The sequence below is a fragment of the Corapipo altera genome, unplaced genomic scaffold, assembly GCF_003945725.1.
Source record: "Corapipo altera isolate COAL_440 unplaced genomic scaffold, ASM394572v1 81, whole genome shotgun sequence".
Taxonomy (NCBI): Eukaryota; Metazoa; Chordata; class Aves; order Passeriformes; family Pipridae; genus Corapipo; species Corapipo altera.
The window spans coordinates 1,325,869-1,351,800 of record NW_020884987.1 but is presented as its reverse complement, the minus strand read 5'-3'; the positions used below and the strand labels follow the sequence as shown (position 1 = coordinate 1,351,800).

At 58.6% G+C, this 25,932-nt stretch overlaps 2 protein-coding genes across 4 annotated transcripts; one reads left to right on the top strand and one right to left on the bottom strand.

Moving 5' to 3' along the window:
- COL18A1 (collagen type XVIII alpha 1 chain) lies at positions 1-19,594 on the top strand. The gene is given in 43 exon segments (XM_027666181.1): positions 1-2,007; positions 5,593-6,137; positions 8,792-8,872; positions 8,959-9,018; positions 9,192-9,315; positions 9,415-9,518; positions 9,607-9,633; positions 9,721-9,891; positions 9,981-10,007; positions 10,096-10,158; positions 10,272-10,358; positions 10,482-10,535; positions 10,614-10,763; positions 10,895-10,957; positions 11,138-11,182; positions 12,063-12,203; positions 12,287-12,349; positions 12,453-12,479; positions 12,580-12,624; positions 12,737-12,799; positions 13,152-13,187; positions 13,259-13,348; positions 13,518-13,547; positions 13,658-13,684; positions 13,846-13,908; positions 14,060-14,134; positions 14,228-14,263; positions 14,386-14,439; positions 14,680-14,745; positions 14,964-15,035; positions 15,190-15,232; positions 15,366-15,428; positions 15,525-15,568; positions 15,664-15,786; positions 15,882-16,026; positions 16,287-16,360; positions 16,441-16,569; positions 16,753-16,788; positions 17,216-17,299; positions 17,302-17,478; positions 17,562-17,759; positions 18,020-18,135; positions 18,219-19,594. Coding segments are annotated over 43 exon segments (5,814 nt in total). The 5' UTR covers positions 1-128; the 3' UTR covers positions 18,433-19,594.
- Positions 19,389-25,076, bottom strand: SLC19A1 (solute carrier family 19 member 1). Of its 3 annotated transcripts, none has more exons than XM_027666197.1 (6): positions 24,958-25,076; positions 22,256-22,557; positions 20,806-21,553; positions 20,370-20,562; positions 20,145-20,286; positions 19,389-20,045 (listed from the first exon to the last, which is right to left on the bottom strand). In XM_027666197.1, exons 2-6 carry the CDS (start codon positions 22,469-22,471, stop codon positions 19,863-19,865), a joined length of 1,482 nt encoding a protein of 493 aa, XP_027521998.1. In that variant the 5' UTR covers positions 22,472-22,557; positions 24,958-25,076; the 3' UTR covers positions 19,389-19,862. The 3 variants fall into 3 exon arrangements, with proteins under 3 accessions (XP_027521998.1, XP_027521997.1, XP_027521995.1); XM_027666196.1 differs by lacking the exon at positions 24,958-25,076 and adding an exon at positions 22,629-22,956; XM_027666194.1 differs by lacking the exon at positions 24,958-25,076 and having other exon boundaries at positions 22,256-22,956.
- Between the last annotated feature and the right edge of the window lie 856 nt (positions 25,077-25,932).

Sequence of the window (25,932 nt, the reverse complement as noted above, 5' to 3'; positions counted from 1 at the left end):
CTGGAGCTTGGGAGGAGAGAGTGATGTGAGTGCTCCGGGAGTCTGGCTGGGGCAAAACTCCTGCCTCTTCCCTCCTTTCCTTCCTCTATTTTGCTCTTGGAGGCAACAGAGCTCCTTTTCCCTTTCCAATGGCCCAACCTTCCTTGGGGTTTCTGCTCCTCCTGGCTAGCTGCTTCTCCTCCTCCGAAACGCAATTCCTGGACTGGATTTGGGACAGCACGAAGACCACTGGAAGCCCAGCAGCACCCAGCAAGGCCTCAGAACCCAGCAAGGCCTCAGAGCCACTACCCTCAGCGGCAGCTCCTGCTCCCAGCCTGTTGCCGGGGACATGGGGTGATGAGATGGTAAGGAATGTCACCGCCCCACAGCAGCAGGAGCCAGATCCTGGTACAACAGTGCCTACAGGTGAGGGGACCGCAGCCAAAACCACAGAGCAGTGGGACAGGAATGTCACAGGGCTGATGGAGAGCACGGCACGGCCCAGCATCTCTCCTCCTCACAGCACCTCACCTGCCCCTGGGCAGGATGTGGTTGGCAGCTCCACTGAGGACCCACAGTTGCCTGGAATGGGGACCACTGAGGACATGCAGCTCCTGGGGTCAGGGACCACTGAAGACCCACAGCTCCTGGGGTTGGGTACCACCAAGTCCCCACAGCTCCTGGGGTCAGGGACGACTGAGGACCTGCAATTCCTGAGGATGGGGACCACCGAGGACCAGCAGCTTTTGGAGTTAGGTACCACTGAGTCCCCACAGCTCTTGGAGATGGGAAATACAAAGGACCTGCAGCTCCTGGGAACAGGGGCCACTGAGGACCTGCAGGTCCTTGGGGCAGGGAGCAACAAGGATCTGCAGCTCTTGAGGTCAGGGACCACCGAGCATCCACAGCTCCTGGGGATTAGGAATACCAAGGACCCACAGCTCCTGGGGACATGGACCACCAAGGACCCACAGTTCCTGGGGATGAGGACCACTGAAGACCCACAGCTCCTGGGGACAGGGACCACCGAGAATCTGCAGCTCCTGGGGATAGGGACCACTGAGGACCTAGAGCTCTTGGGGATGAGGAACACTGAGGACCCACAGCTCCTGAGGACAGTGACCACTGACAACCGACAGGTCCTGGGGAACACTGAGGACCCACAGTTCCTGGGGAGAGTGACCACTGAGGACCCACAGCTCCTGGGGAGAGTGACCACTGAGGACCCACAGCTCCTGAGAACAGGGACCATCGAGAACTCGGAGCTCCTGGGGACAGGGACCCCCACAGCAATGGAGATATGGATGTCCTTGCAGAGACCAGGAGGTCCCCAGCCAGGTAGTGCCCCTTTTCCTTTCTCACCAGGTGACAGTACCCATAAGCAGGCAGTGCCATTCCAGGACCCCATGGCACAACCTCCCCATCACCACCGTGAAGCATCACCGAACCTATGGCACGGCACTGGCCACCGGGGGCTGGCCCTGACCAGCACGAACAGGAACCAGAGCTCCCCCTTGCCTAACCAGAGGGTGGATAATGGTGTGAATCCTCCTCTTGCTGATAACTCCAGTCCTCTTGAGTTTAATTTACTAACTGCCACTACGCGGCTCTACAATAGTAATGGCGTGGGGCTCCCATCCTTCTTTCCTGGACTGATGCCAGCGGCCAGCCACTGCCTGCCCATCCCAACCCACCTGCCCTTCTGCAGTGTATTGGGCACCAGCCATGTCCGATTGCCAAATTACCTCCGCCACAGCAGCGAGGAGGAAATTCGGGCAGCTTTGCATGAGTGGGAGGGGCTGCTTGAATCGCGGTGCCATCGCTACCTGGAGTGGTTCCTCTGCTTGCTGCTGCTCCCCGGGTGTAGTGCCTCGGTCCCCGTAACTCCCCCACCGTGCCAGGGCTTCTGCGAGGCCGTCAGAGACCTGTGTTGGATTCACTTGGCTGGTGGGCGCCTGCCTCTGCCTTGCGATGCTCTCCCTGAGGAGGATGAAGGGTATTCTTGTGTCTTTATTAATGCTTCTGCAGGTAAAGTGGCTGAATGACATCCTTGTGTTGTGTCTCCCCTCCCAAAATTGCCCCCAGGTGCTGAGGGATGCTGCTGCCTTGTCCCCATGGGATGCTGCTGAGTCCAAAACCGCTTTCCATGCAGCCTTGGCTTTTTCGGAGAACCAGCAGGTTTTGACTCCCTCCGCAAGGCTGAGCATTACCCCCGGTGAAACACAGTGTCCTGGTGGTCAGGACAGGAGATGCTCCCCAAGAACGTCATGCTGGCATTTAGGTCTGGTTTCCCAGTGCCATAGTGCTTTGGGGTGTCCATCCTGGGATTGGGACACTTGGAGACCAGGCATCTCCCCCGAGGGAGCAGGGGAAGGACCTGTGTCTTGTGGCCACCCAACCGCAGCACCATGGTGGTGAGGAGGTTTCAAGGTGACCCTGTGGCCGTGCGGGCACGCTCCCCCCTCCTGGAACAGCCCTTTACTTTGGGGTTAATGATTCACCCAACGGCTAATGTTTGATCCCCGCCTGCTCAGAAAAGTAGGAGAGGTTACTTCACCTCTGGCTTAGTCATTTGGTGGTCATCTGTGTGTCAAATGGGGGGACCCAGACATGCCTCTGGGGTAAGGGGGTGAAGGGACAAGAGGGAGGTGGGGTACGAGGGAAGTGGCTGGTGCCTGGAGAAATGCACATTGGGATGAAAGCAGGAGCTTCCTCCCCGCCCCCCCCGCAAATTCTCTGAAAGAGGCTGTGTTCCCATGCCGGCCCCGTGCCCTCGGGAGATGCCAACGAGGAGCCACAGGGGCGTTGGGGAGTTAGAGGGGAGAGAGGAGGGGGTAGTGGCAGACAAGGGTCCCACACATGGTCCTCTCAGTGTCAAAGAGTCTCTGTTCACTGGGGGGATGCAGTGGGACCATGGGGATGCTCAGAGGGGAGGTGCATGCCCATCCAAGACTGCGCCATGGTGTCTCAGATGGGCAGTGTCAGCAATGAGTGGGGGCTGTGGTGCACCCCATGGAATGGTTTGAGATGCTCCTGCATGCTGGAGGTCCCCTGCATCCCAGCTGGGATGGGATGTGCAGGGCCATGCTGGCAGCCTTGGCTCAAGCTAGCCAGGAAAGTCATGGCGGAGCGGGATGGTGGCTTGGAGCATCCTGGGGACTTTTCCAATGGCAGAATCACTAGAGCAAGAGACATCTCCACAGCCATCCTTTGCCAGTACCAAACCTGCAGCCTCTGCCATCTCTCCATGCTCCATGACAGATGCTGCCGGTTTGCCACAGGGATCATGGACTGCAATATCTGGGCTCTGGATCTCTTTTGGAAAAAGGAGGCATGGCCTGAAAGGTTTGGTGGATGAGAAGGGGCACTTGGCTTTTGGAGGGGAGTAGACATTTGAAGGGGTTTCCACTTACTCCTCTGCTCCCCAGTCCCCATCCAAGCCTCTGCCTGCTGTCCCTCAGGGAAAAGGTGTGTCTCCTTTTGCTTTGGGAAGTGCTGGCACCCAGCTCCCACTCCAGACTCGGGGGCAAGTGGCGTGTTTGGAGAAGAGGGAGGCTCCCAGAGCTCCAAGGGGAGCGTGGTTGAAAATTGCACTGCTAACAAAAGCCTCTTTCAGCGTGTCCCCATCATCCCGAGCCCTGGGGGGGGGGGACACAATGACTTGTCTGGCTGCAGGAATTGCAGCACTGGCTCTTACATCCACGTGGATCCCTGGGAGGAAGTTCTGGTTTCCTTTTCCCCTAAAGCTGCTGAGAATTTGGCTTCCTCCAACACCAGATAAGCTCTATCCCTGCGTCCTGGCATTTGCAATTAGAGCGAGCTTGTGGGGGGCCTGAGCAGGGGGTGACTCATGGGTGGGTGCCAGTCTGAGTCTGGGGGAGCCCTACTTGCTCGCCCCATCATTTTTGGTGTAGGGCTGTACACATCTGAGAGTGAAAGGATGCTGAGCTTCAGGATCCAGAGATTCACCTCTAAGCAGACTGGGGATGCCCTGTGTGGAAGCCTGATCCCAGTGTAGGGCAGATGAGGGGGCTAGAACTGGTGGAAGACTGGGAGTGAGGTTTTCTCCCAGTCAGGTCAGTTTGGGGATGCCAGACTTGGGAGGAACTGGGGTCTTGGGGAAGCAGAGTGGATACTGAACAGTTTCAGAGTTCAGAAGAGGATCAGTGGATTTGGGGTCTGGCAGAGTAAAAATTTGCCCCCACCTTTAATTGGTGGCATTTCTAATGTCCCCACTGCTAGGTCCCTGTCATGGAGGTGGCACTGGCATTGGGACTCGGCAGCAGAGGCAGACTGGGAATGCTCCATGTCCCTCAGGCTTTGGAAGCGGCGCCCAGGTTTTCATCACCATCCCAAGAGATGTGTTTTCCTTCCAGGCTGGGCAAGGCTGGACTGATTCCTTCTTTCTATTTTTTTTAGGTTTTTTTTAATGAGTTTTTTTTTTTAAGAGCTCTGGAGAACAATGCCTGGTTCTAGAGCTGGGTGGAGGTTCCTGGCTGATCCTCCTAGGTTCAGCCCAGGATACTCCAGGATGCATGTCTAATTCCCCCATTGCTCACATGAAAACTAGGAAAGGAGTTGGGGACATTGAGTTACCTCAGCTCCTGCTCCTGGCTCAGGATTGGGCCAAAAATCAGCACTGAGCATTTGTTTCATCTCCAGTGCAGATCCCTTAGCTGTTTCAGAGCCAGGGTGGTTGGGTTTCCTCACTCCCAGGAAATGAGAGGTTAAAAAGCACCCGGCATGTTCACTCCCATGGAGCCGGCACTGACCCCGAGCAGTTGACATAGGAGAGGAGGAATCCAGCACCCAGTGTGTGGGCGATGAGGATGTGCTTGCTGCCAAAACAATGGGAGCTGGCGGACAGAGGGCCAGCTCACCCTGACCAGATGTTCAGCTGCACCGGGGAGGAGAGACGGTCTCCAGCAGAACTTCCCTAATTCTCTAATTCTCAGTAGGAGCTGGGAAAGGAGGTGACCGCCAATTGAGAGCATCTGGGAAGCTGATGGGGCACACTGGCTTGAACCGCATTCCCAGGGTGTTGCAAGGGGATGGTTCTGATTTATTCCCAGCGGGGGTGACCCTAGGATCCTGTTCTGAGATGATGTGAGGGGTCACTGTGACCCCAGAGTGGGTGCAGCACACTTCCTCAGGGCTCCATGGTTGTTCAGCATCCTGGTGCTCCAGCAACATCCCCCTAATGTGGACAAGATCCCTTTGGTTTTATCCCATCTCAGGGAACTCTGAGCAACCTGGTCTAGTGAAAGATGTCCCTGCCTATGGCAGGGGAATTGGAATTAGATGATTTTTAAGGTTCCTTCCAACCCAAACCATACTATGGTGTCCCAACTGCAGTTGGAGGGCCAGCTGCAGGGATTGGGTGGGGTTTTGGGAGTCACATCTGAATGCTCTGATGGGAGCAGCTCAAGGTTGCTGCATTGGCCAACCCACAGCCTGAAGGAAAATCTCGGTCCCTGGGGAGGGAGAGTGGAGGGAGCCACTGAAGAACTGCATTTGGGAGAGGTGTGGCGAGAGGTGTCCTCCCAAGGCACCTTGTTGAGTGACCATCCTTGCGTGGCTGTTTGTGACCATCCCCTTCCTTTGTTCCTGCAGAGAACCTGAGTTCCGAGGTCAGCCTCCTGGAGCTCATCGGAGACCCGCCACCGGAGGAGATCCTCAAAATTTATGGCCCTGACAACAACCCTGGCTATGTCTTCGGTCCCAATGCCAACACGGGCCAGGTGGCCCGGTACCACCTACCAAGCCCTTTCTACCGGGACTTCTCCCTCCTGTTCCACATCCAGCCCACCACCCCCCGGGCCGGTGTGCTCTTTGCTGTCACGGACTCCTCGCAGAGCATCATCTACGTGGGCGTCAAGCTCTCAGAGCTGCGGGCAGGCAAGCAGCAGATCATCTTCTATTACACGGAACCGGGCTCACCCAGTTCGTATCCGGCAGCCACCTTCACCGTGCCCATCTTGCTCAACCAGTGGACGCGCTTTGCCATCAGCGTGGAGGAGGATGAAGTCATCCTCTACTTGGACTGCGAGGAGCATGAGCGGGTCCGATTTGAGCGCTCCCCAGACGAGATGGAGCTGGAAGATGGCTCCGGGCTCTTTGTTGCTCAGGCTGGAGGGGCTGACCTGGATAAATACCAGGTAAGGCCTTGGGTCACCCCAAGGTGCATCTCCAAGAAGCCTCGAGAGACATGACACCGGCTGTGCCTGTTGAACTGACCTTTTTGCCTGGAAGACAACCAGAGGCCACACTCGGTGTGTGTCCCTGGGGAAGGGGACACCTGAAATGGGGGAAAAGGTGTCTTGAGATGCCTCTAATTTTATTGTCTTGGGGCTCACCAAGGCAAAGCTCTCAAGTGGGCTGGCAGGAGGACATGAGGTTGCCCTACAGCAGCCACCGTTGCCCGTCCCTTTTCCCAGCAAACTCACAGAGCCTCTTCAAATCTCACTATTGTTAAAAATACCCAACTCCTTTGGTAGAGGAGCTGCCTTGGCTGGGAAAATATCTCTCTTAGCTGGAAAAAATGCTTGGGCTGGAGTATATCTTTGTTGACTGATGCTGAGTGGTATCTCCAGGAAGGCTTTGGAGAGTGAGGAGGGATGTGATAGCTCAGCCCGTGCTTTGAGCAGGACTCGTCTCGTGTTCCAGATAAGGTTTATGGAAAGTGTGGGGAAAATACTCAACTGACATGGAAATTCCCTGCAGTGCTTGAAGAGAGGAATGTTCAGGTTTCTCCTGGGTTGAGCAGGATTTGCCCAGCAACAGAGGCTCTGCCGAGGGGGGCAATAGTCTTGAAGTTTTGCAAAGTACGTTTCTGAGCTTAAACATCTTCTTGCCACATTCCCAGTTGAATGGCTTTGGTCAGGGAAAGCTCCCCCAGGAACGGGTTAATCATTGAAGGGCTACAGACTGGTGTGCACTGGGATTCAGGCAGATCCCTTGAAGAGCTGCTTTTTGCCCTTGAAGAGCAATTTTCTTGCTCTTGAACATGCTGGGAGGGCCAGGTCATGGCCCTGGAGGAGCTCCTCTCCCCAGCTGGAGGCAGTTTGGCACCATATGGAAGGCAAAGCAACAGCTTGGAGCAGAGCAGACCTTTTAGCAGGTGATGCTCCCAAGCTTGCCAAACTCCTTATCCCACCGCCCACTCCCAGTTTTCCCATGGAGGTTAGCTGGCCATTGAGGGAAGGAGGCTGACCGCTTTGGCTGGATGAGAAGCGAGCAGCATCTGACTGCCTCGTGGTGTTTCCATTGCTGTCCAGCCCTGACTCGCATTATCTGGAACTAACAGGGCATCGAGCAGATTAAAAGCTGGCCCTGGGTCAAGTCTCAGGATGAGCTGCTGGCAGGCAGCTGGAGGGGTGTCCTGGCATCTCTGCTCCTTCCAGAGTCACCTTTGTGTCAGTGGCATGGAACCTGGGGGGCAAAGCCTGCGGGTGATGCAGAAGCCCATGGGACAGCACTTACCCAGAGGGTAATGGGGTCCTAGATGGGATCTGGCAGGAGTGTTTGTTTGCAGCTGGAGGTGGCACTTGGGGACATGGTTTAGTGGGGGACCTGGCATTGCTGTGGGAATGGTTGGACTTGCTCCTGCAGGGCTTTTCCAGCCTGAATGATTCTGTGATTCTGTGGATTCACTGTAAGATCTACACTGCTGCTGCCCCCTTTATTGGAGCAAACAATCTGAAAAAGGGCCCCTATAACCATCCCTCATGGGAATGCCTCAGTTCAGGGCTTGGAACTGGATTACTTCCAATGCCTCTGGCAAGCCCAAGGTTTCAACCTCGCAGCCCCTGCCCAGCACCACCAGCATGGCTTGACAAGACACGTGCCAGAGCTGGCACCAGGTGGGCTGAGAAGAGGGAGGGGCCAGGACCCGGCTAGCCACCCAGCAGTGCTTTTACAGGGACCTTTTTGGCTGTGCTCCTTGTTTCTCTTCTTCCAAGGGCTCCCTGCCCCATGCAAGGACCGCTGGTAGGCCCCCGTCCCTGCAGCCCACATTTTGTATTTCCTAGGACAATCTGCACTTCCTTAGTGTTTATTTGGATTTTGCAAGCACTATGTGCATCCAAGAAATCACCACAAATCCCTTCCTAAGGATACAAACCCCCATAGCATCCTGGTCTCAGCCAGAGAGGGTGTGTGTGTACCAGCCTAAACCCCACAGCTCCCAATGCAAGTGGGGTCAGCCAGCACATCCCAGAACCCAGCTTAGGTCCTTGCTGCTGAGGTGGGACACAGGGGTGCTGCTGGGGATGTTGCCAGGATGGGATGCCACCCATCCCTCTGATCCTGGTGGGGAGGACCAAGAAACCATGGTGGGAAGCAAGCTTGGAAAGGGGAGATAATTCCTCCTTGGTGTCTCTTCTCTGGGCAATTCACCTAAAATAATATTTGGGCTGACTTGAAAGCACAGCGTGCTGTGTCCAGGCAAGGAAACATAATGGGCTTAAGAAAACAAGGATCAGGGGCAGTTGCAGTTCAGCCAGGCTGGCTGTGACATTATAATATGAATACATTATAAGTAGATTAAGTTAAAGATATATAATAAATATAATGTATTACAAATATATTTTTATACATAATAAAAGTTATATAAATTCCTCTTGCAAGCAAATGCCCCCAGTTGGGTGGTGACCTCATCCAGCTGCTTGCACTGTTGACAGCGGATCTCATCCCTCCCTCTCCTCCCACTTGAGGACACAGTGGCCAAGTGGCACAACAGGTCACATCATGGCAGTGTGGCTTTGTGACATGTCTCTCTGTTGTCACCCATCCATCCATGGTTTCCTTTCAGGGGGTCATTGCTGATTTGAAGCTGCGAGGGGACCCGCGGGCGGCTGAGCGCCAGTGCGAGGAAGAGGAAGATGACACAGAGGTGAGCGCTGGCAGCCTGGGTGGGGCAGGCTCAGGGAGTGCCCCCCACCATGCCCCCAGCTCACCTCTCATCCCTACTCCACACAGCTCTCCGGTGATTTCGGCAGTGGGGCAGAAGGTGGACACCAACCCTCGGGGAAGGTCGGGGTGAGTTGTTGCCCACAGGTGTTGCACTCAGGGTGGCACCTCAAAATTTCAGTGGGATGAGGGCCCTCCGTGGTCAAGGTCATGGGACGCTTCATGGTGTCCCAGCACCTGTTCCTTATGGGAAGGCACTGGGAGGTAAACGGCACCACGGTGTCCCCTTGTTGTTGACACAGGCTGTCCCAGGGCTGGTGGATGCTGTCCCTGTCACCTCTCCCCCCATGGCGGGGGGCAGTGGAGGGTCCCCGCAGCAAGCTGAGAGGACCAGAGCAGAGGAGACCCTGCGAGTCTCCATGGGAGGTAATTCCAGCAGCTTTCCCCTTCCCAGGGGCACGCAAGTGGGGAGGTGGTGGCGTGGCCATCCCCAAGCACAACCGGCTCCCTTTTCCTTTCCGACAGGCACTGGCCCCAAAGGTGAAAAGGGGGAGAAGGGCGAACGTGGCTTGAAAGGGGACTCAGGGACTGGTGGTATCATGGGGACAAGCAGTGTCAAGGGCCAAAAGGTGGGTGAGAGCATGGTCCCTGGGGGCTCGAGGGTGTCAGTGACATGTCCATGTTTGACACCTGCTCCGCTCTGTTTCTGATCCTCAGGGGGAGAAGGGAGACCTGGGCATCAAGGTGAGCATTGCTGGGTGAGCTGGGACAAAACCTGAGGCTGCCACCTCAGGGATGTGCCACCCATCCCCATCTGCCTCTCCTCCTCAGGGCAGTGCTGGATTTGGCTACCCTGGCTCTAAGGGCCAAAAAGGGGAACCAGGTGACCCCGGCCCACCTGGAACTCTCTCTCGGCACACTGATGGTTCAGTGGTGGAGCAGGTCACTGGTCCCCCAGGGCCACCAGGGAAAGATGGAGCCCCTGGCAGGGATGGCGAGCCCGTGAGTTGAGTCCCCCATCCCTGGGGTGTCCCCTGTCTCCCCACCCTACCCACCTGCACACTGACCTGTCTCCTTTCTGTCATTCCTAGGGAGATCCTGGCGAGGACGGCAAACCTGTAAGTGGTGGTGGGGGTGGTAGGGTGATGGGGGACAGCCACCTCCTTGCCTTGCCACCTGCTGACCCCACCCTACTCCCCTTCACAGGGTGATATGGGGGCCCAGGGGTTCCCCGGGATGCCGGGAGAGCCGGGTCTGAAGGGGGAGAAGGTGAGTGCCAGTGCCGGCGTTGGGAGGCAGCACACGACACACACCGCTGCCTCCTGTTCCTCTCACTGTCAGCTTGGCTGCACCCACAAACTGTGCTCTCTTGTCTGTGCCAGGGTGACCCAGGCATGGGGCCAAGGGGACCCCCTGGACCACCTGGCCCCCCAGGACCACCAGGACCCTCCTCCAAGAACGACAAGCTGGTGAGTGCCCCTTGGGACACAGGGGTCTGAGGGGGATCCATCAAGCCCCAGAGGTGAGGAATACTGCTGCCAGCCCCTGGGCAGCCCCCTGTTCCTGACATCACCCTCCTGCTTCTCCTTCAGACCTTCATTGACATGGAGGGCTCTGGCTTCGGCGGTGACCTGGAGAGCCTGCGGGTGAGTGGGGGTGAGTACCTGCCCTGCCGGCTGGGAGTGGGGGGACACCCTCAGCCATGGCCCCCCTTTCTCTTCCAGGGTCCGCGTGGGCCACCCGGTCCCCCAGGGCCACCTGGCGTGCCTGGTTTGCCAGGGGAGCCAGGACGATTCGGGATGAACCGCACGGACCTGCCAGGACCACCGGGGCTGCCAGGCAGGGATGGGATCCCTGGACCCCCGGGGCCAGCGGTAGGTGTATGGAGTGGGCACGAGGACCCATCCCAGGGCCACCTTGTGGCCACCCTGAGCAGTAGGGGGCTCAGTGCCCGCCAGCCCCATGGGGTTTCCCTGTGCTGGAACAAGCTCCTGGGATCTTTCAGGGTCCTCAGGGTCCTCCAGGAAGAGATGGGGAGGCTGGGCAGCCAGGGCCCAAAGGAGAGCGGGTGAGTGTCCCCTGTCCCACGTGCCCTGGGAGCATGTGATGGCTTTCCCACAGGGCAGCTGATGCTCCTGGCACATCCCTGGCAGGTCCCAGTTCCTGAGCTAGGGAGCACCATTGTGCTCCTGCCTGGAGCTGTACAGCTTCTTCACACCCTCTTCTCCCTCCTTCTCCTCCTCCCCAGGGTGACGTGGGTGACCTTGGCCTCCCTGGTGTGCCGGGACCCAAGGTACTGTGCCTGGGCTGAGTTTTCTGGGGGAGTCCCATTGCATACTGGAAGCTGGGATGCTGCTTGAGGGGCATCTGGCACAGGAATGGGGAGGGGGATGCTGGTATTTTGTGTTTCTCCCAGGTCAGTGCCACAGCTCAAGGGTGCACAGAGCTGGTGACCCCCCAAAGGATGCTTACCAGGCTCTTGCCACCCTGCCTTGGCTTTGCTCTAGGCACTGCTGCAGCTAGAGGCAGGCAGGGAAGCTGAGCAATGTGTTTCAAGGCACAGAAGAGAGTTTGCCGGGAGGGTTTTGGGTGCCCACACCCCATCTGTGCATCACTCTCTCCTGTCTGCCTGCTTCAGCTTCTCTCCACCACGCTTCCCCAAAGGTGAAAGTAAAGGCTTGCTGGGAGCCAGGCTGCCCCTTGGGATGGCCCATCCACTGCAGCCTGAGCTGGGAGCAAGAATCTCAAAAATTAAGGTTTCTTACCCTTAATTCTAACCTTCTGCCAGCACCCAGGAGGCAGATGGGGTGGCAGTGAGTATAAGGACCGATCCTGGTACTCCAAGAACCATCAGGAAGCCCAGGGATGCCTGCAAGCATCCCTGCCCAGCACCGAGCTCTGCTGCAGCATTGGCTCCAGCCACATGTGCAAAATTATTCACATTTATGACTTTAGACAAGCCTCTGGTGGCCACTGTGGACATTACATGGGGAACTGGTTGGATGAAAGATACCTGAGCTGGGCAATGCCCCTTCTCACAAAGCCCCAAGACAGGAGAGCATCGTGGAGAGCATCTGTGTCCTGTCCCAAAGAAGATTTGGGAAGGGATGTACTTGCAGGCTCCAGGCAGGGACCGTTGTCCCCTTCCATCTGTCCCCTTGTCCCCTTTGCAGGGCAACAAAGGAGAAATGGGACCAGCAGGACCGCCGGGAGAAATGGGTTTAGCTGGCCTTCCTGGGCCCATTGGACCCCGAGGGCAGCCAGGGCCTCCCGGGCCCCCGGGACTGCCAGGGCCAGGCTACGAGGCTGGATTTGTAAGTGGTCACTGCAGTGATGGCGGGGGGAATGAGCTGGAGCTGGGGACAGATGCGGCTCAACCCCTTCTCCCCCCATTTAGGGTGACATGGAGGGCTCGGGGCTGTCATTCACCCCTGGACCACCTGGACCTGAAGGGCCACAGGTAGCTGTGTTCTTGCCCTCTCCAACCTGGGCATCCTGGGGTATTCCCTGCCATCATGCCCCCTGTCATCATGCAATGCTCATGGTCTCCTTGTTGCTTGCAGGGGCTGCCAGGACTGCCAGGGGTGAAGGTGAGGAAGCCTTGCAACATTTTCTCACCCTGGCTCCATCCTTGCAGCATACCTACAGGCAGCCTGTAGGAATGCTGCTCTGACACCTCTTTCCTTGCAGGGAGAGGTCGGCAGCCCTGGACAGCCCGGCTTGCCAGGCCCGAAGGTAGGAGCATGGGGAGATTGGGATGGGCTGTGTGCCAGCACCTGGGTTTGCTCCCCAACCTGAGGCTGGATGCTCCCTACTGCATCCTTCTCTTTTCCATTCCTCATTGCAGGGAGATGCTGGCATGCCTGGTGTGGATGGACGTCCTGGCCTGGAGGGCTTCCCTGGACCACAGGTAGGAGCATCAGCCTCCCAGTTCCAAAAGCCCCCTCACTGCTGGCAGGACACCCTTGATTGCAGCAGCTCCATCTCCACCAGCCAAAATTCCCCCTCCCTGCTTTGGGACCTGGCTCACTGCATGGCAGGGGTGCCCTTATACCTTAGGACCTGTCCTCATCACCTTGCCACCCCACTCACCACGCAAAACTGTCTCAGCCTGGCTCGCTGCCTGTACTGTAGAGGCAGAGTGGGGTGGCCAGAGTGGTGGTGCTGAGCTGGAGGTGGGAGGGCGTCTCCTCTTGTGAGCCAGAGTCTGGTTCTGTGTGGTGCCAAGCAGGAAGCTCACCCCTGCCTGCTTCTCCTTCCAGGGACCCAAAGGTGACCAAGGCAGCCCTGGTGAGAAGGTAGGTGCCACCATGCTGGGGATGGGGATTGGCTGGTGGTGGCCCTAGGGCTGATGGCTTGTGTCTTCCAGGGAGAGCGAGGACAAGATGGTGTGGGGCTGCCCGGCCCCCCAGGGCCACCCGGTCTCCCTGGACAGGTCATCACTGTCTCAAGTGAAGATGTAAGTGGTGGCACCTGGCTTCAGCACAGCTGGGGGAAGTTAAACCTTGGGGGAGGAAGGGGTGTTCCCAGCAGCCATCATGTGGGGGGACTGAGGGAGACCTCTCTAGGAGCTCTGACTTGCAGAGCAAAGATCAGGGTGAAAAACCTCATTTTGTCTCTTTCTGCAGAAGTCTTTGGTGGCTTTTCCTGGTCCAGAGGTAGGTGCCCTCCTGACACCCATGCCCACCCCTCAGCAATACCAGGAGGGCACCCTGTTTTTTGGAAAGAGGGAGTTTGCTCTTAGAAGCATCTCTGCTTCTCTCTGCAGGGCAGACCAGGCCACACCGGCTTCCTGGTGAGTCAGTGACGCGTCAGGGGACCACAGGGGTGGCCTCGGTGACAGCTCTGGTTACTGGTCCTGCCGAGCTTTTCCGCAGGGTGATGGTGATGGAGGAGGGGTTTGGGGTCTGCCTTTGGTGGAGTGGAAATGACATGTGCTCTGTGTCCTCCCTGCAGGGTCCAGTGGGACCAAAAGGAGACCAGGGGTCAACTGGTCCTCAGGGCTCCCCAGGGTTGAAGGTAACTGCTCCAGGCCACCTCTGCCCCATGGGGTGGTCACACTTCTGGCCACAATCCCAACTGGCTGCCAGGTCCTGCTGGTGACACCAGCCCTTGCACAGGAGGGAGCCTGGCCCCTCCATGTCTCCTTTCACCTTCTCCTCTCTTGCAGGGGGAGAAGGGGGAACCCGGTGTCATCATCAGCCCTGATGGGACCGTGGTCACCGCAAAGGTGAAAGGAGAAAAGGTGGGGGCATGGTGGGAACGGGGGTCACATCTCTATGCGACAGCTGCCAGGTAGTCCTGGTGGTGATGCCCTTTCCCTCTCCATTGTCTGCAGGGGGAGCCAGGGCTGCAGGGACCAATGGGACCATCGGTAAGTCACCGTCACCATCCTCCTTGTATCCCATGGGGAGGGACAAGGATGATCCTGGGCAAAGGGGGACAGTGGGTGCTCCCATATTGAGCATCCTCATCCTCATCTTCCCTCCCTTCCAGGGTCCCCAGGGACAAGCAGGGGTGAAGGGAGAGATCGGCTTTCCAGGCAGACCCGTAAGACCTGCTCCCGGTTTGTTTGTCTCCTCGGCCATCGTCTCCACCCCATCCCCGCTCCCTGTTTGCATGTCTTTCATCCACTGAACCCCAAACCCTGCTGTGTCCCTGAGGGATGGGGTGATGCCAGGGTGTTGGAGGCAATGCCAGGGTGTCATAGGTGACTCTGGAGCATCAGATGTGACACCAGGGGTTGGCAGGGGGACGGGGACGAGGCTCATCTGTGCTGCTCATCCACAGGGACGTCCTGGCATGAATGGGCTGAAGGGTGAGAAGGGTGACCCCGCAGATGTGCTGGGCTTGCGGGTGAGCACTGCTGCAGCCCCCCGCCTGCTGGCCCTGCAGAGTGGGGGAAACACAACAAGGGTCTCCCTGAGGACCTCAATCTCTTAGGCGAAGGGCCCATGTCTCCCTCTCTCAGGGGCTGGTTGGCCCTCTGGAGCAGGGCATGGCCCTGGTGTCCCCCCCTATGGTGGGGACTGTCCACTTTGCAGGACCCTGACACATCTTCTTGCCCTCTACAGGGTCCTCCAGGACCGCCAGGACCTCCTGGGCCCCCTGGGCCACCTGGCAGCATAGCCTACAACAGTGGCAATGTGAGTAACAACATGGTCAGCATGATGGAGGTGCTGGTGACTGGGTCCCCCAGGGCCTCCTGTCTGGGGCTAGCACACTGGACTGTCACCAGCTTTGAGGGGGGTCCCCAGGGATGCTGCTGTCTCTGCAACCACTTCTTTTGCATCTCCACAGACCTTCAGTGACTCCAGCCATCCTGCACTGCCAGCGTTTCCTGGTAAGGGAGTATCTTCTCCCAGCCCCATCTGGGCAGTTTGGGGAACCTCAGCAAGACAGGACTGGGGGCAAACCCAGTCCCTTCGAGCTGGGATGCTGCAGCTCTGAGATGGCATCCCTGCTGCTGCCCACAGGTTTCCACCAGTTCCCAGGACAGAAGGGAGAGAAAGGTGATGCCGGACCCCCAGGACCCCCAGGTAGGTGATCGATCCCCACACATAGAGGTGGGCAAGGGGTGGCTCGTGCCCATCCCTGCTCTCCTCTCCTCTCCTCTCCTTTCCCTCTTTTCACAGGGCACTTTCCCTATGACCCGGCTCACTTTGGCACCAACCTGCGGGTAAGGCCTTTGCACACTGGTGGCTGGAACCCAGCACGATTTGGGGTACTGGAGTGTGCCCTGGCCACTCACCCTAAGGTTGTACCATCCCACAGGGTGACAAGGGAGATGCAGGTCCCAAGGGTGAGAAGGGTGAGCCGGGCAGCACCCCACTCTACAGTTCCAGTGTTTCCGGGCTGCCAGGGCCTCCAGGGCCCCAGGGATACCCTGGGCTGCCAGTGAGTACCTCATGGGGCAGGGAGCAAGGGGGGCATGGCAGGGGGCAGCATCCCTGGGGGCTTTGCTACAAGGTATGTTCTCTCATTCCACCTAGGGTCCCAAGGGGGACAGTATTGTCGGGCCACCAGGGCCTCCTGGACCTCAGGGTCCCCCTGGTATTGGATACGAGGGGCGGCAGGGCCCCCCTGGCCCTCCCGGCCCCCCTGGTCCACCCTCCTTCCCAGGTCCCCACAGGCAAGGTGAGTACCTACCCTGTTGCATCCCTCCATGTGCCACCTCCACATCCCTCCATTCACCCCCCGCATCCCTCCTGCACCTTGGCATCTGTCTCTGCATCCCTATATCTCTCCTTGCATCCCCTGCATCCCTCCCTGTACCCCAGCATCCCTCCCTGCACCCCGCTGCATCCTTCCCGGTTGCACCTGATGCACCCTTTCCTGCACCTCTGCATCCCGCCCCATGCTGCATCCCTCTACATCTCACCCTTCTCCCCCCACAGCTATCAGCATCCCTGGACCCCCAGGACCACCAGGACCCCCTGGACCACCAGGCATTAGCGGGATATCCTTGGGGGTGAGTTAGGGCTCTGGGCAGGGTGTTGCCTGTGGGCCAGACAGCTGGTCCCTGAACCCCCTGCCGTGCTGTGCCCGCAGCTCCGTGCCATGCCAACATACCAGGCGATGCTGAGCGCCGCACACGAGCTGCCTGAGGGCAGCCTCGTCTTCCTGACTGACCGGCAAGAGCTCTACATCCGCCTGCGTGGGGGCTTCCGACGGGTGCTGGTGAGTAGGGAGGGCCAGAGGGGAGCCCCATCCTGGGTTGCAGCACCCGGCTCTTGGGGAGTGCAGACAGCACCACCCTGGTGGTTTGGTGGTGACTCTCGGTGTTGCTCGGGGGTCCCCCCACCTGTGTGCAAGGAAGAGAAGAAGGGGGCCCCTGGAATCTGATATGTCATGCCCTTACAGCTGGAGGAGCACAACCTGATCCCCAGTTCAGCTCTGGTGAGTCCTGTGTTCCCCATGCCCACCCTCATCCCCCATTTCCATCCCTATCCTTCATCCTCATACATCCTCATCTCATCCCCATTCTCCATCCTCATACATGCTCATCCCATCCTCAACCATCTCCATCCGAAATCATCTTCATCTTTTTCTCCATCTGTCCCCAACCACCTCACTCCCCATCCCCAACCATGTCCACTTTCATCCCCATCCATCCCCAGCATTCTCCATGTCTGTCCCCGTCTCCATGCATCCCCAGCATTCTCCACCTGCATCCCTAACCATCTCCATCCACCCCAACCACCTCCATCTCCCACCCCTGTCTCCATTCATCCCCAACCACATCTATCTCTATCCCCAGCCATCTCCATCCCCATCCCCACTTGGGGCACCACCACCACCCCTCAGCCTGTCTCCCCCTCCTCAGGACAACGAGGTGTACGACAAGCCGCCCACCCTCCACTACGCCGGCACCCAGCCCCATGGGCCCCTGCACCCCCTCCGTAACCATGTCCCCCCCCCCCCACTGCCCGACCCTGGCGTGGGGATGAGGTGGTGGCCAACCAGCACCGCCTGCCTGAGCAACCCCTGCTCCATCACCAGCACGAGCTCCTCAACAGCTACTACATCCACCGCCGGCCAGATCCGGCTCCTGTGGCTGCCCACGTGCACGAGGACTTCCAGCCCGCTGTGAGTGCCATTTGCTGGCCAAGGGCAGGTGATGATGGTGGCCAAAGCCATGTCCCTCAAACCCTGTTGTCCCCTCTTGACAGCTTCACCTGGTGGCCCTGAACACCCCCCTCAGTGGCGGCATGCGTGGCATCCGGGGCGCTGATTTCCAGTGCTTCCAGCAAGCCCGGCAGGTCGGGCTGGCCGGCACCTTCCGCGCCTTCCTCTCCTCACGCTTGCAGGATCTCTATAGCATCGTGCGCAGGGCCGACCGTGCTGCTGTCCCCATCGTCAACCTCCGGGTAGGTGTGTCCCCATCCCCTTCCTGACATTCCATGAGCTCCAAGGGATCACAGAATAGCATCATAGAATCATTATGGTTGGAAAAGACCTCTAAGATTATTGAGTCCAACCATTAACCCACCACTGCTAAGGAAGCCCCCATTCATCCATGAAGCATCCTCTTCCTGGAGGCTGCTGGGGCTTGTAGCTCCTGGGATGCTCCTGGGGTGAAGGCAGGGCTAACCCTCCCCCTCCCCCATTTTCCAACTCTTCCCACCAGGATGAAGTGCTCTTCAATAACTGGGAAGCCCTTTTCACAGGCAGCGGGGCTCCGCTGCGAGCCAGCGCCCGTATCCTCTCCTTCGACGGCCGGGATGTCCTGCGGGATGCGGGATGGTGAGTTCGGGATTGAGTGATGGGGAAATGGGGTTTGAAGCATGGGGGGTGCAGCAGCAACCCCCCACCTTTCATCCTTCCAGGCCACAGAAGAGTGTGTGGCACGGCTCGGATGCCAAGGGCCGGCGCTTGCCCGACAGCTACTGCGAGACGTGGCGGACGGAGGAGCGCACCGTCACCGGCCAGGCTTCCTCACTGACCTCCGGAAAACTGCTGGAGCAGGCGGCCAGCAGCTGCCAGCACACCTTCATCGTCCTCTGCATCGAGAACAGCTTCATGACCGCCGCCAAAAAGTGACACCCACCCTCCCATCCCCTGGGTACCCCCATCTCCCCAGGGAGGGGCGGGGATCCTGCACCCCGGCACCCCTGGGGTCCTCAGCTCGCTCCATGTGCCTGCTCTCGCCCCGCAGGGTTTTCTTCTCCCACAGACCTGAAGCCAAAGAGTATTGCCATGGCCCCTGCCCTGGACTGGCAGGGGCTTGGGTGCCACCCGGGGCAGAGCAGCCATGAGCTGGCTGCCTTCCTCCTCCTTGTCCCCTCACTCCTTTTCTAACTCCTAATATTTAACCACTTCAGCTTGTTCCCCCACTTGCTTGGATGCTCTTTTTGGCATGGCTGGCTGGGAGGATGCTTGACAGGGAGATTTCAGAGCTGCCATGTCAGGTGCCCTCCCCAAGAGCCTGTGGGGGCTCCCTGACCAGCACCCCAGCCCCACACTGTCCTCACCAGGAGCTTGGCGTTGGACCCAAATCTCTGCTGCTGGGGCCATGGGGTCTTCTCCAGCCAAAATCCTCGCATCCCACCCAAGGGACTGTCCCGTGGCAGTGCTTGGGCTCCCTCAGATGGTCTCTCTCCTCCCCAGGTAAAGACTATCCCATCATCATCATCACCTCCACCTCCCAGCCAGCAGAGCTCTGGTGGGGGTCTGGTCTCCCCCATCCCCTCCACACACCCTCGGGACCTCTGTCCGTGCCCCTGCAGCCCAGGTACAGCCACAGTCAGCCCAGAACAGGTACTGGGCTGAAGGGGTGGCCCCGATGTGTGGCCAGATGTACCCTTCGCATGTGTTTATGTGCGTGTGCGTGTTGAGCACGTGTGGTATCAAGGGCAGGCACTGCCATCCCCCCTCCCCATGCCACCTTTGCTGGGCTTGAATGGTGAAGGTGCAGCAAAACTGGTTAGAATTGGTGTGGGCAAATCCAAGGTGCTAAAAATAACAAAAAAAAAAAAAAGAAAGAAAAAAGAGAAATCTGTAACTAGCTTTTTTTTTGTTATTGTATGGAAATTATTACCATAAAAGCTGTGCGAGTCACACAGTCTTTATTTCTTACAGTCTACTGTATTTTGTGTAATTAATGCAATTTAAAGCCTGTGGATCTTTATATTTTTTTTTTGTTGTTGGTTGTGTCCTATAAACCATTTTCTAAAGGCACTGAATAAAGAAACATCCTCTTGTAGCCTGGCTCCGTGCCATGATGGGGATGTAGCGGGATGGGGTCTCCATCCATATCCCTGTGTGGTATCCCATGGTGCTCTGTGTTTGGGGATGGGAAGGGGCACAGCCCTGTCTCCATGGAGCAGAAAACATGTCCTGAGGGTTATACCCTCAACAGACCAGCACCGAGGACCAGCAGCAGGACAGGAGACCAAGCACACGGTGATGATGACAATGCTCACGCCAGGAGCCAGGAGCCAGCCATGGCGTCATGGTGCCAGCGCTCAGGCTCACACGGTGCCTGCCTCTGGGCTTTTCTCCTGTGCTGGAATCTCCATGGGGTGCTGGCACGGCTCCTTGGCTAAGGCCAGCTCCGCTGGCTGCCTGCAGCGGCTGTGCCGGATGCCCACACCAACAGCCGCCAGCAGGTAGACCACGGCCAGCAGCGTGAAGTAACCAAAATACATGTAGAACTGGAAGAGAGGAGGGGGGAAAGAACAACACTTGAAGCCCTGCCCTCATCCCACACCATTCAGGGACCACCTCCATCCTAGATGCCCCCCCATCCCTACCTGGGGATGCACAGATAAGCCCAAGCCCCTCTCGTCGGCCACAATGACGGTGATAATGGTCTTCAGCACGGTGCCAAAGAAGGTGTTGACCCCGAAGACCAGAGCACAGAGCTCTTTGGAGAGGGAGGTAGCAATCTGGAAACTGGGAAAAATGGGAGCACTGGTGAACCCCTGAAATGCACCCAGCTGCCAGGGTGGGAGCAGATCCCCAGGGGCTCCACGCACATGGCAATTGGAACCAGGAACTGGTAGGAGCCACGGAAGAGGACGTAGGCAACATAGCACAACCAAATGTTGTTGGTGGAGTTCATGAGCAGGAGCAACCCCGCCTGGAATGCCGTCACCACTCCGATCACCAGCTCTGACCACAGTGTCCAGCGGATCTTTATGTAGCCAGCAGTGAAGGAGGCAACGGCCCCTGAGGAGAGATGAAGGATGCTGTGAGCACCTCAGGGGCCACGTGGCCTAGGCTGGGACCCAGCCCAGTGATCAGACCACCCCCTACATTCCCAAACATTCCATAAGGACCACCATTCCTAAGGGACGCAGTGAGATGCAGTGTCCCTCCACATCCCCGCTGTCCCCAGCTATTCCCAGGGGATGCAGCAGGATGAGGGTGTCCCTCCCCCATCCCCAGTGTCCCCATCCCACACGAGCTTACCCAGCAGCGTGGAGGCAGCATCCACCCCTCCGTTGTACACCCGGTGGTTGTCCAAGGTGGGAGAGATCTCATTCCAGAGGATGTGTGCATAGTACAGCATCAGGTAGTACCCAGCTGAGTTGAAGATCCACCACAAGGACCAGAGCCGGAGCTGGGGCTGCCTGACCAATGCTCCCACCTCCTGCAGCATTCGGCACAGCACCGTGTCCCTCCAGCCCCCCCCCCCCCCCCCCCCCCCCCCCCCCCCCCCCCTGTCCAGCCCCCTGGATGCAGCCCCGTCACCAGCCCCCCCAGGCCGGTTGAAGAAGAGGCTGCGCCGGGGCCGCTCAAGGAAGAGGGTGAGGATGAGGCCGAAGCTGACAAAGCCCAAGGAGATGTAGTTGAGCGTGAGGAAGGAGACGCCACCCAAGGTGACACAGAGCTGGCCCAACACCGAGCTGGTGAAGACACCCATGAGGACAGAGGAGCGGGAATAACTGGCCATCCGCTGGTAGCGGGACGGGGCAACAAGGGAGAAGATGTAGGAGGAGTAAGCGATGCGGGCAGCCATGGTGATGCCGTAGAAGAACTCCATCAGCTGCATGGCCAGGACGGAGGTGCCCAACACCAGCAGCAGCCAGATGGAGATGTGGCTCAGGCTCTGCAGCACCAGCACTGGCTTGTAGCGCAGGTAGTCCGTCAGCAGGAAGATGGGCACCAGCACAGCCATGTATGAGTAGGACAGCACCGGCGTGATCACATTGGTCACCTGCCAAGTGGGCAAGGAGGGGCTCAGCACTGGATACATCCCTGGGGTTGCCCCCCAGCCTGGAGGAATGTGGTTTGTGTGGGCACCAGCTGCTGACCTCCATCGCAGTACCTCCTCAGGGAGGAATGTGACCAGCAGCGTGCTCGGCTGGGGGTCTGGCTGAGCCTCAGCCCCCTCCCACGCCAGGACACAGCGTTCCCACAGACATAACAGCTGGCTGGGATTGGGGCCAGCATCCCTTGGTCGAGGGACGATGACATGTGGTCCCTCCTTGTCTAACTCCATCATTGCCAGCAGCCCAGCGGTGCACAGTGCCAGCATGGAAAGGTCTCCCCAGTGGGATGGGGTGGGGCTTCTCCCAGCCTGGCAACCCCTTGCCATCTAACAGGCTGCCCAGGTGGCAGGGATCAAGCCTCACCCCGACCAGTTGCTGACCTGGGCACGAAGTCTTATGCCAAGGCAGGTTGAGCCTGGGACTTAGGAGACAGGGTGACCTCACAGCCAAGTGAGACAGGGACCCACTCCTCACCACCTTCTCCCCCCAGAAAGCACCACCACAAGTCACCACACACCCCTGTGCCAGCCATATGACACCCCCCACGCACCCCAGAACCACAGAGGGATGCTCTGGACAGCCCCAGAGTGGTGACAGTGGCTGGAAAAGGGGACCCCAGGGTGGGGGACAGGGTGCCCATGTCTCACCTCTGCCTTAGTGAAGTTCTGGTCAGGCCCCAGGAGATAAGGGGTGATGAAGCTCTCCCCGGGCCGGATCTGCGTCATGAAGCCATAGAAGCAGAGGTAGAAGACTTGTAGCTTCCAGCGCTGGTCTGGCACCGTCTCTGATGCTGGCTTTTTGGCACCATCATCCTTCTTGGGCATGGCTCTGCAGCAGGACAGCAGCGTTATCCTGGGAGCCATCAGCTACATGGGCTTTGCCGGACCAAGCGGCCCCTCTCTGTCTGCAGGCGCTCTTGAATGCATGGAAAACCACGGCACTGCAGTTTCTGGGGAAAAAGCAGCATTTGGCTGGGGCTCAAAATTCCTCCAGAATCGCAAGGCAAATAAATACCACTACCTTCTCCGCAGGAGGTGTTCTGGGAAGAAGAAAAGCAGCCATGCGTCTCGCTGTGCAAAAGCAGGGGGGGTAATTTCAACGGCATTTGTAAATCATGTGCATCCGGAGCCTGGATGCACGGAGTACCTGGATCCACAGTGGGGCATCCTCAGATCCTAGCACCTCCTTTTCCTCCCTTTTAAGAGTCAGGGGGGTTTTAGAGCTTCCTTAAGCAATGCTTCCCTCTGAGCTGCAGACCCAGGGGGATGCAGATGATCTGTGTCGGGAATGCTCCAGAGGGGAATGGCAGCCACCACCGGGACTGTGCCAGTTTTGGAAGCGAGTTAATGTGTACACTGGGCACGGGGCCGCTGTGTTATACAGTAGCTGGGTAGTTGGCAGGACTTTAGCTGAGCCACAGGCAAGCGGCTGCCCTTTGGCTCTTCTCGGCGGGACACGATGCCCAGCCTGGGGAGAATGCAAAATGCCACGAGATTCACAGTCCAGAGAAGGATTAAAAGCTCAGATCCTGAGGTTTGGCTGCAGGAAATCTGGCAGTGCCAGGAGACCTGATTAGCAGTCACGGGATGAGGGAAGTGACTGGAGAAGGCCTGGACTGGGTGCTCCTCACTCCCACAACAGATCACTGACAGTACTCTTCATGTCATAAAATTCCACGTGTGCCAATCCACGCCATGGGAGCAAGGTCTACAAACCTGATTACCCTGCTAATTGCAGAACAACTAATGGTCATTAAAAAACAAGTCCATGGTCCCAGTCTGTGTTGCCCGTGGATTCTGCATGGTGAGACTGGGGGGCTCACCTCTGGAGCCTCCCCATGCCACTGCATAACAAACATGACTAATGGGAACATGAGCTGGGGAAAGCTGGTTGTGACTGACACCAAAAGCAGTAGCAGGAGGCAAAGTGCCCATTTGCCCCAGTGAGGACTCACCGCTCCAGAGGCATTCCCATGGGATACCAGTGCTGGAGGCTGAGCATCACCAAAACACACATGTCCCAGAGCTCGCAGCTGGGCAAACAGCCCCCATCTCTTAAATAGATCCCTGGGGACTAGGGCAGGGATTCAGCGCTCACTCACTGCCAGCCAGTGAGCCAGCACTGGCTCAGGCACTGGCTGGAGCACTGGCTCCCCTGCTGCGGCAGGAAGGGCAAGGGGCAAGGATCAGGGGCTCAACCCCCCTCAAGCACCCACCCTAGCACCATGCCATGCAAGGTCACTGCCAGTTCATGCCTGGACTCTGCCCCATCACCTGCTTGTCCCCAGGCTGGGCTGTGGATGTTACCTGCAGCAGCCACTTGCTGTGGGTTGGCCCCCGCCACATGTGCCTGGACCCCAATGGGATGTTTGCCACCCTCTGCACCCCATTTCCTGTCATGTCCATCCAGGATGGATACACACATTCATCGCTGGCCCAAAGGAAACCAACTGCACTAAACCCAGGATGCAGCCCCATGAAGCTGCTCCAGTGCCAGGGGGACTGGCTCCTAACTCCCAGCAGGTGTGCCCCCACACATGGAGGGACTCCAGTCCAGAATCCATCTGGCTGGACTCAATTCCACCTCTAGAGAATATCCATGGAACTGCCCTGCTCAAAGTGAGTGGGTTTGAGTCCCAGGGAATGCTCCATCCTTCATCCCTGGTGCAAGCCAGGGAGAGGAGAGAAGAGGGAGCGGAAGTGGGAGAGGGAGCAGGGGGGAGAAGGGGAAGGAAGGGGAGGGAGACGAGCAGAGCAGGGGCCGCTATCACTGTGTGAACCTGCTTATTGCCGGGTTATCCTGGTGTGACCTTGGCGCGGATCACTGTCACAGATCACTGTCACGCTATGCCGTTGTCAACGTGGGCCACGGGCGACGTGGGTCGCCGAGCTCTGGTTCAGCTTCCCGTGGAGCCACGGGGACAGCCCTGGGTGGGCCGAGGGATGCTATCCCCCCAGCCGCGCGTCAGTGACACAGAAGTGAAGCTGCCAAAGCACGATGTGTTTTGTGGGGAGCTGCCAAGCAGAACTGGGGAGCACGAGTCCCTGGAGCACCTTCTCTAAAGCAAGGGGTGGGAAGCTCCCCAAAACGCACCCTCTCCAACCGTGTGGGCACCTATATGCCTCCCCCACCCCTGCCCCAGCACCAGAGGGATGGGCGCTCCGGGGTGGTTTGGGGGGCACGTGGTAGAAGGAGGGTGTTGGGGGGGCGGGGGGTGCGCGGTACCGGCTCTCCCTGAAACAGAGTGCTACCCTGGGGGCACCCCACATGCCCAGCATTCCGGGGGCATTCACGTTCCCGAAGCCGCGGGTACCCCGGGGGCACCCCCCACCCCCGGCACCCCCCGTACCTGGTGGGCGGCGGGCATGGGGGCTGCGGGCCGAACCCGCCCAGCCGCGGCGCGAGGATCCCGGGGCTCCCCGCTCTTGTCCTCGCCGGACTCACAGCGAGCCCGGGAAACGAGGAGGAGGATGTGGGGGGCCCTCGGGAAATGTAGTCGTACCCCATGTGCGGGGCAGCGCAGGGACTACAAGTTCCAGAGGGCAGCGTGCGGGAGGAAGGGGAGGAGTTGGTAGAGAAGGAGGAGCTTGCCCACCTTCGCGTCCGAGCCCCGCCGGTCGTTCCATGCCCGATGTAGGGGCAAATCAGCTTCCGAAGGTATCGGGGCGGGGGAGGACACCCTCTTCTCCAGCTCCGCTCAGCTGGGGTCAGCTCCCCACCCATCTGTTGTGGCCTCTGGGCTGCGGGGCCCGGGAGGACGCTGCCGCCCCTTCCCCCCCGCTCCACCCCGCCTTGGCTCCCTCCACTGATTTAACTCCCCTGAGCTGCTTGGATTTATCTCTGTCTCCCCTTTTTTTTCTTTTCTGGGGGCAGGGGGCAGTCTGGGGTGTGCCACATCTCAGAGAGTCCTGAACGCGCTGCTGCCTGCTGAGCTCCAAGCAAAATTCTCCAATCTTCTCATCATCTCCCCCCCCCCCCCCCCCCGCCCAGCCTGGCAGCAGCCCCCAAGATTTGCTTATGGGGTGAGTCCGGCCATCAGGAACTACGGCCCTGCAATTCTCCCGAAAAGAAGAGCATCCGTAGAGGGGGAGCCAAGTGGAGGTGGCGCCCCTCGAGAATCGGGCCCCAGAGCTGGTGCCCCATCTCCCGGGAGATGACGCGTCTTCAGAGAGCATCGTCCAAGGGCATCTTCTCTCCCCGCCTTTCCTCCCCCTCTCCCAGCACTCACCCTGTCAGAAGCAAATGCAACCTGACAGGGCTCGGCTATACCGCTGAAATATTTATATGTTCCTGCCTGGAAGTGCGGCAGCAGGATCCCAGATGT

Excerpts from the sequence above, each read along its gene's own strand:
- SLC19A1 (XM_027666197.1), bottom strand. The coding sequence starts at position 22,471 with ATGGCTCCCAGGATAACGCTGCTGTCCTGCTGCAGAGCCATGCCCAAG. Across the intron at positions 21,554-22,255 it reads AGAACTTCACTAAGGCAGAG|GTGACCAATGTGATCACGCC; the intron begins GTGAGACATGGG and ends CCCACTTGGCAG. Across the intron at positions 20,046-20,144 it reads GCTTATCTGTGCATCCCCAG|TTCTACATGTATTTTGGTTA; the intron begins GTAGGGATGGGG and ends CCTCTCTTCCAG.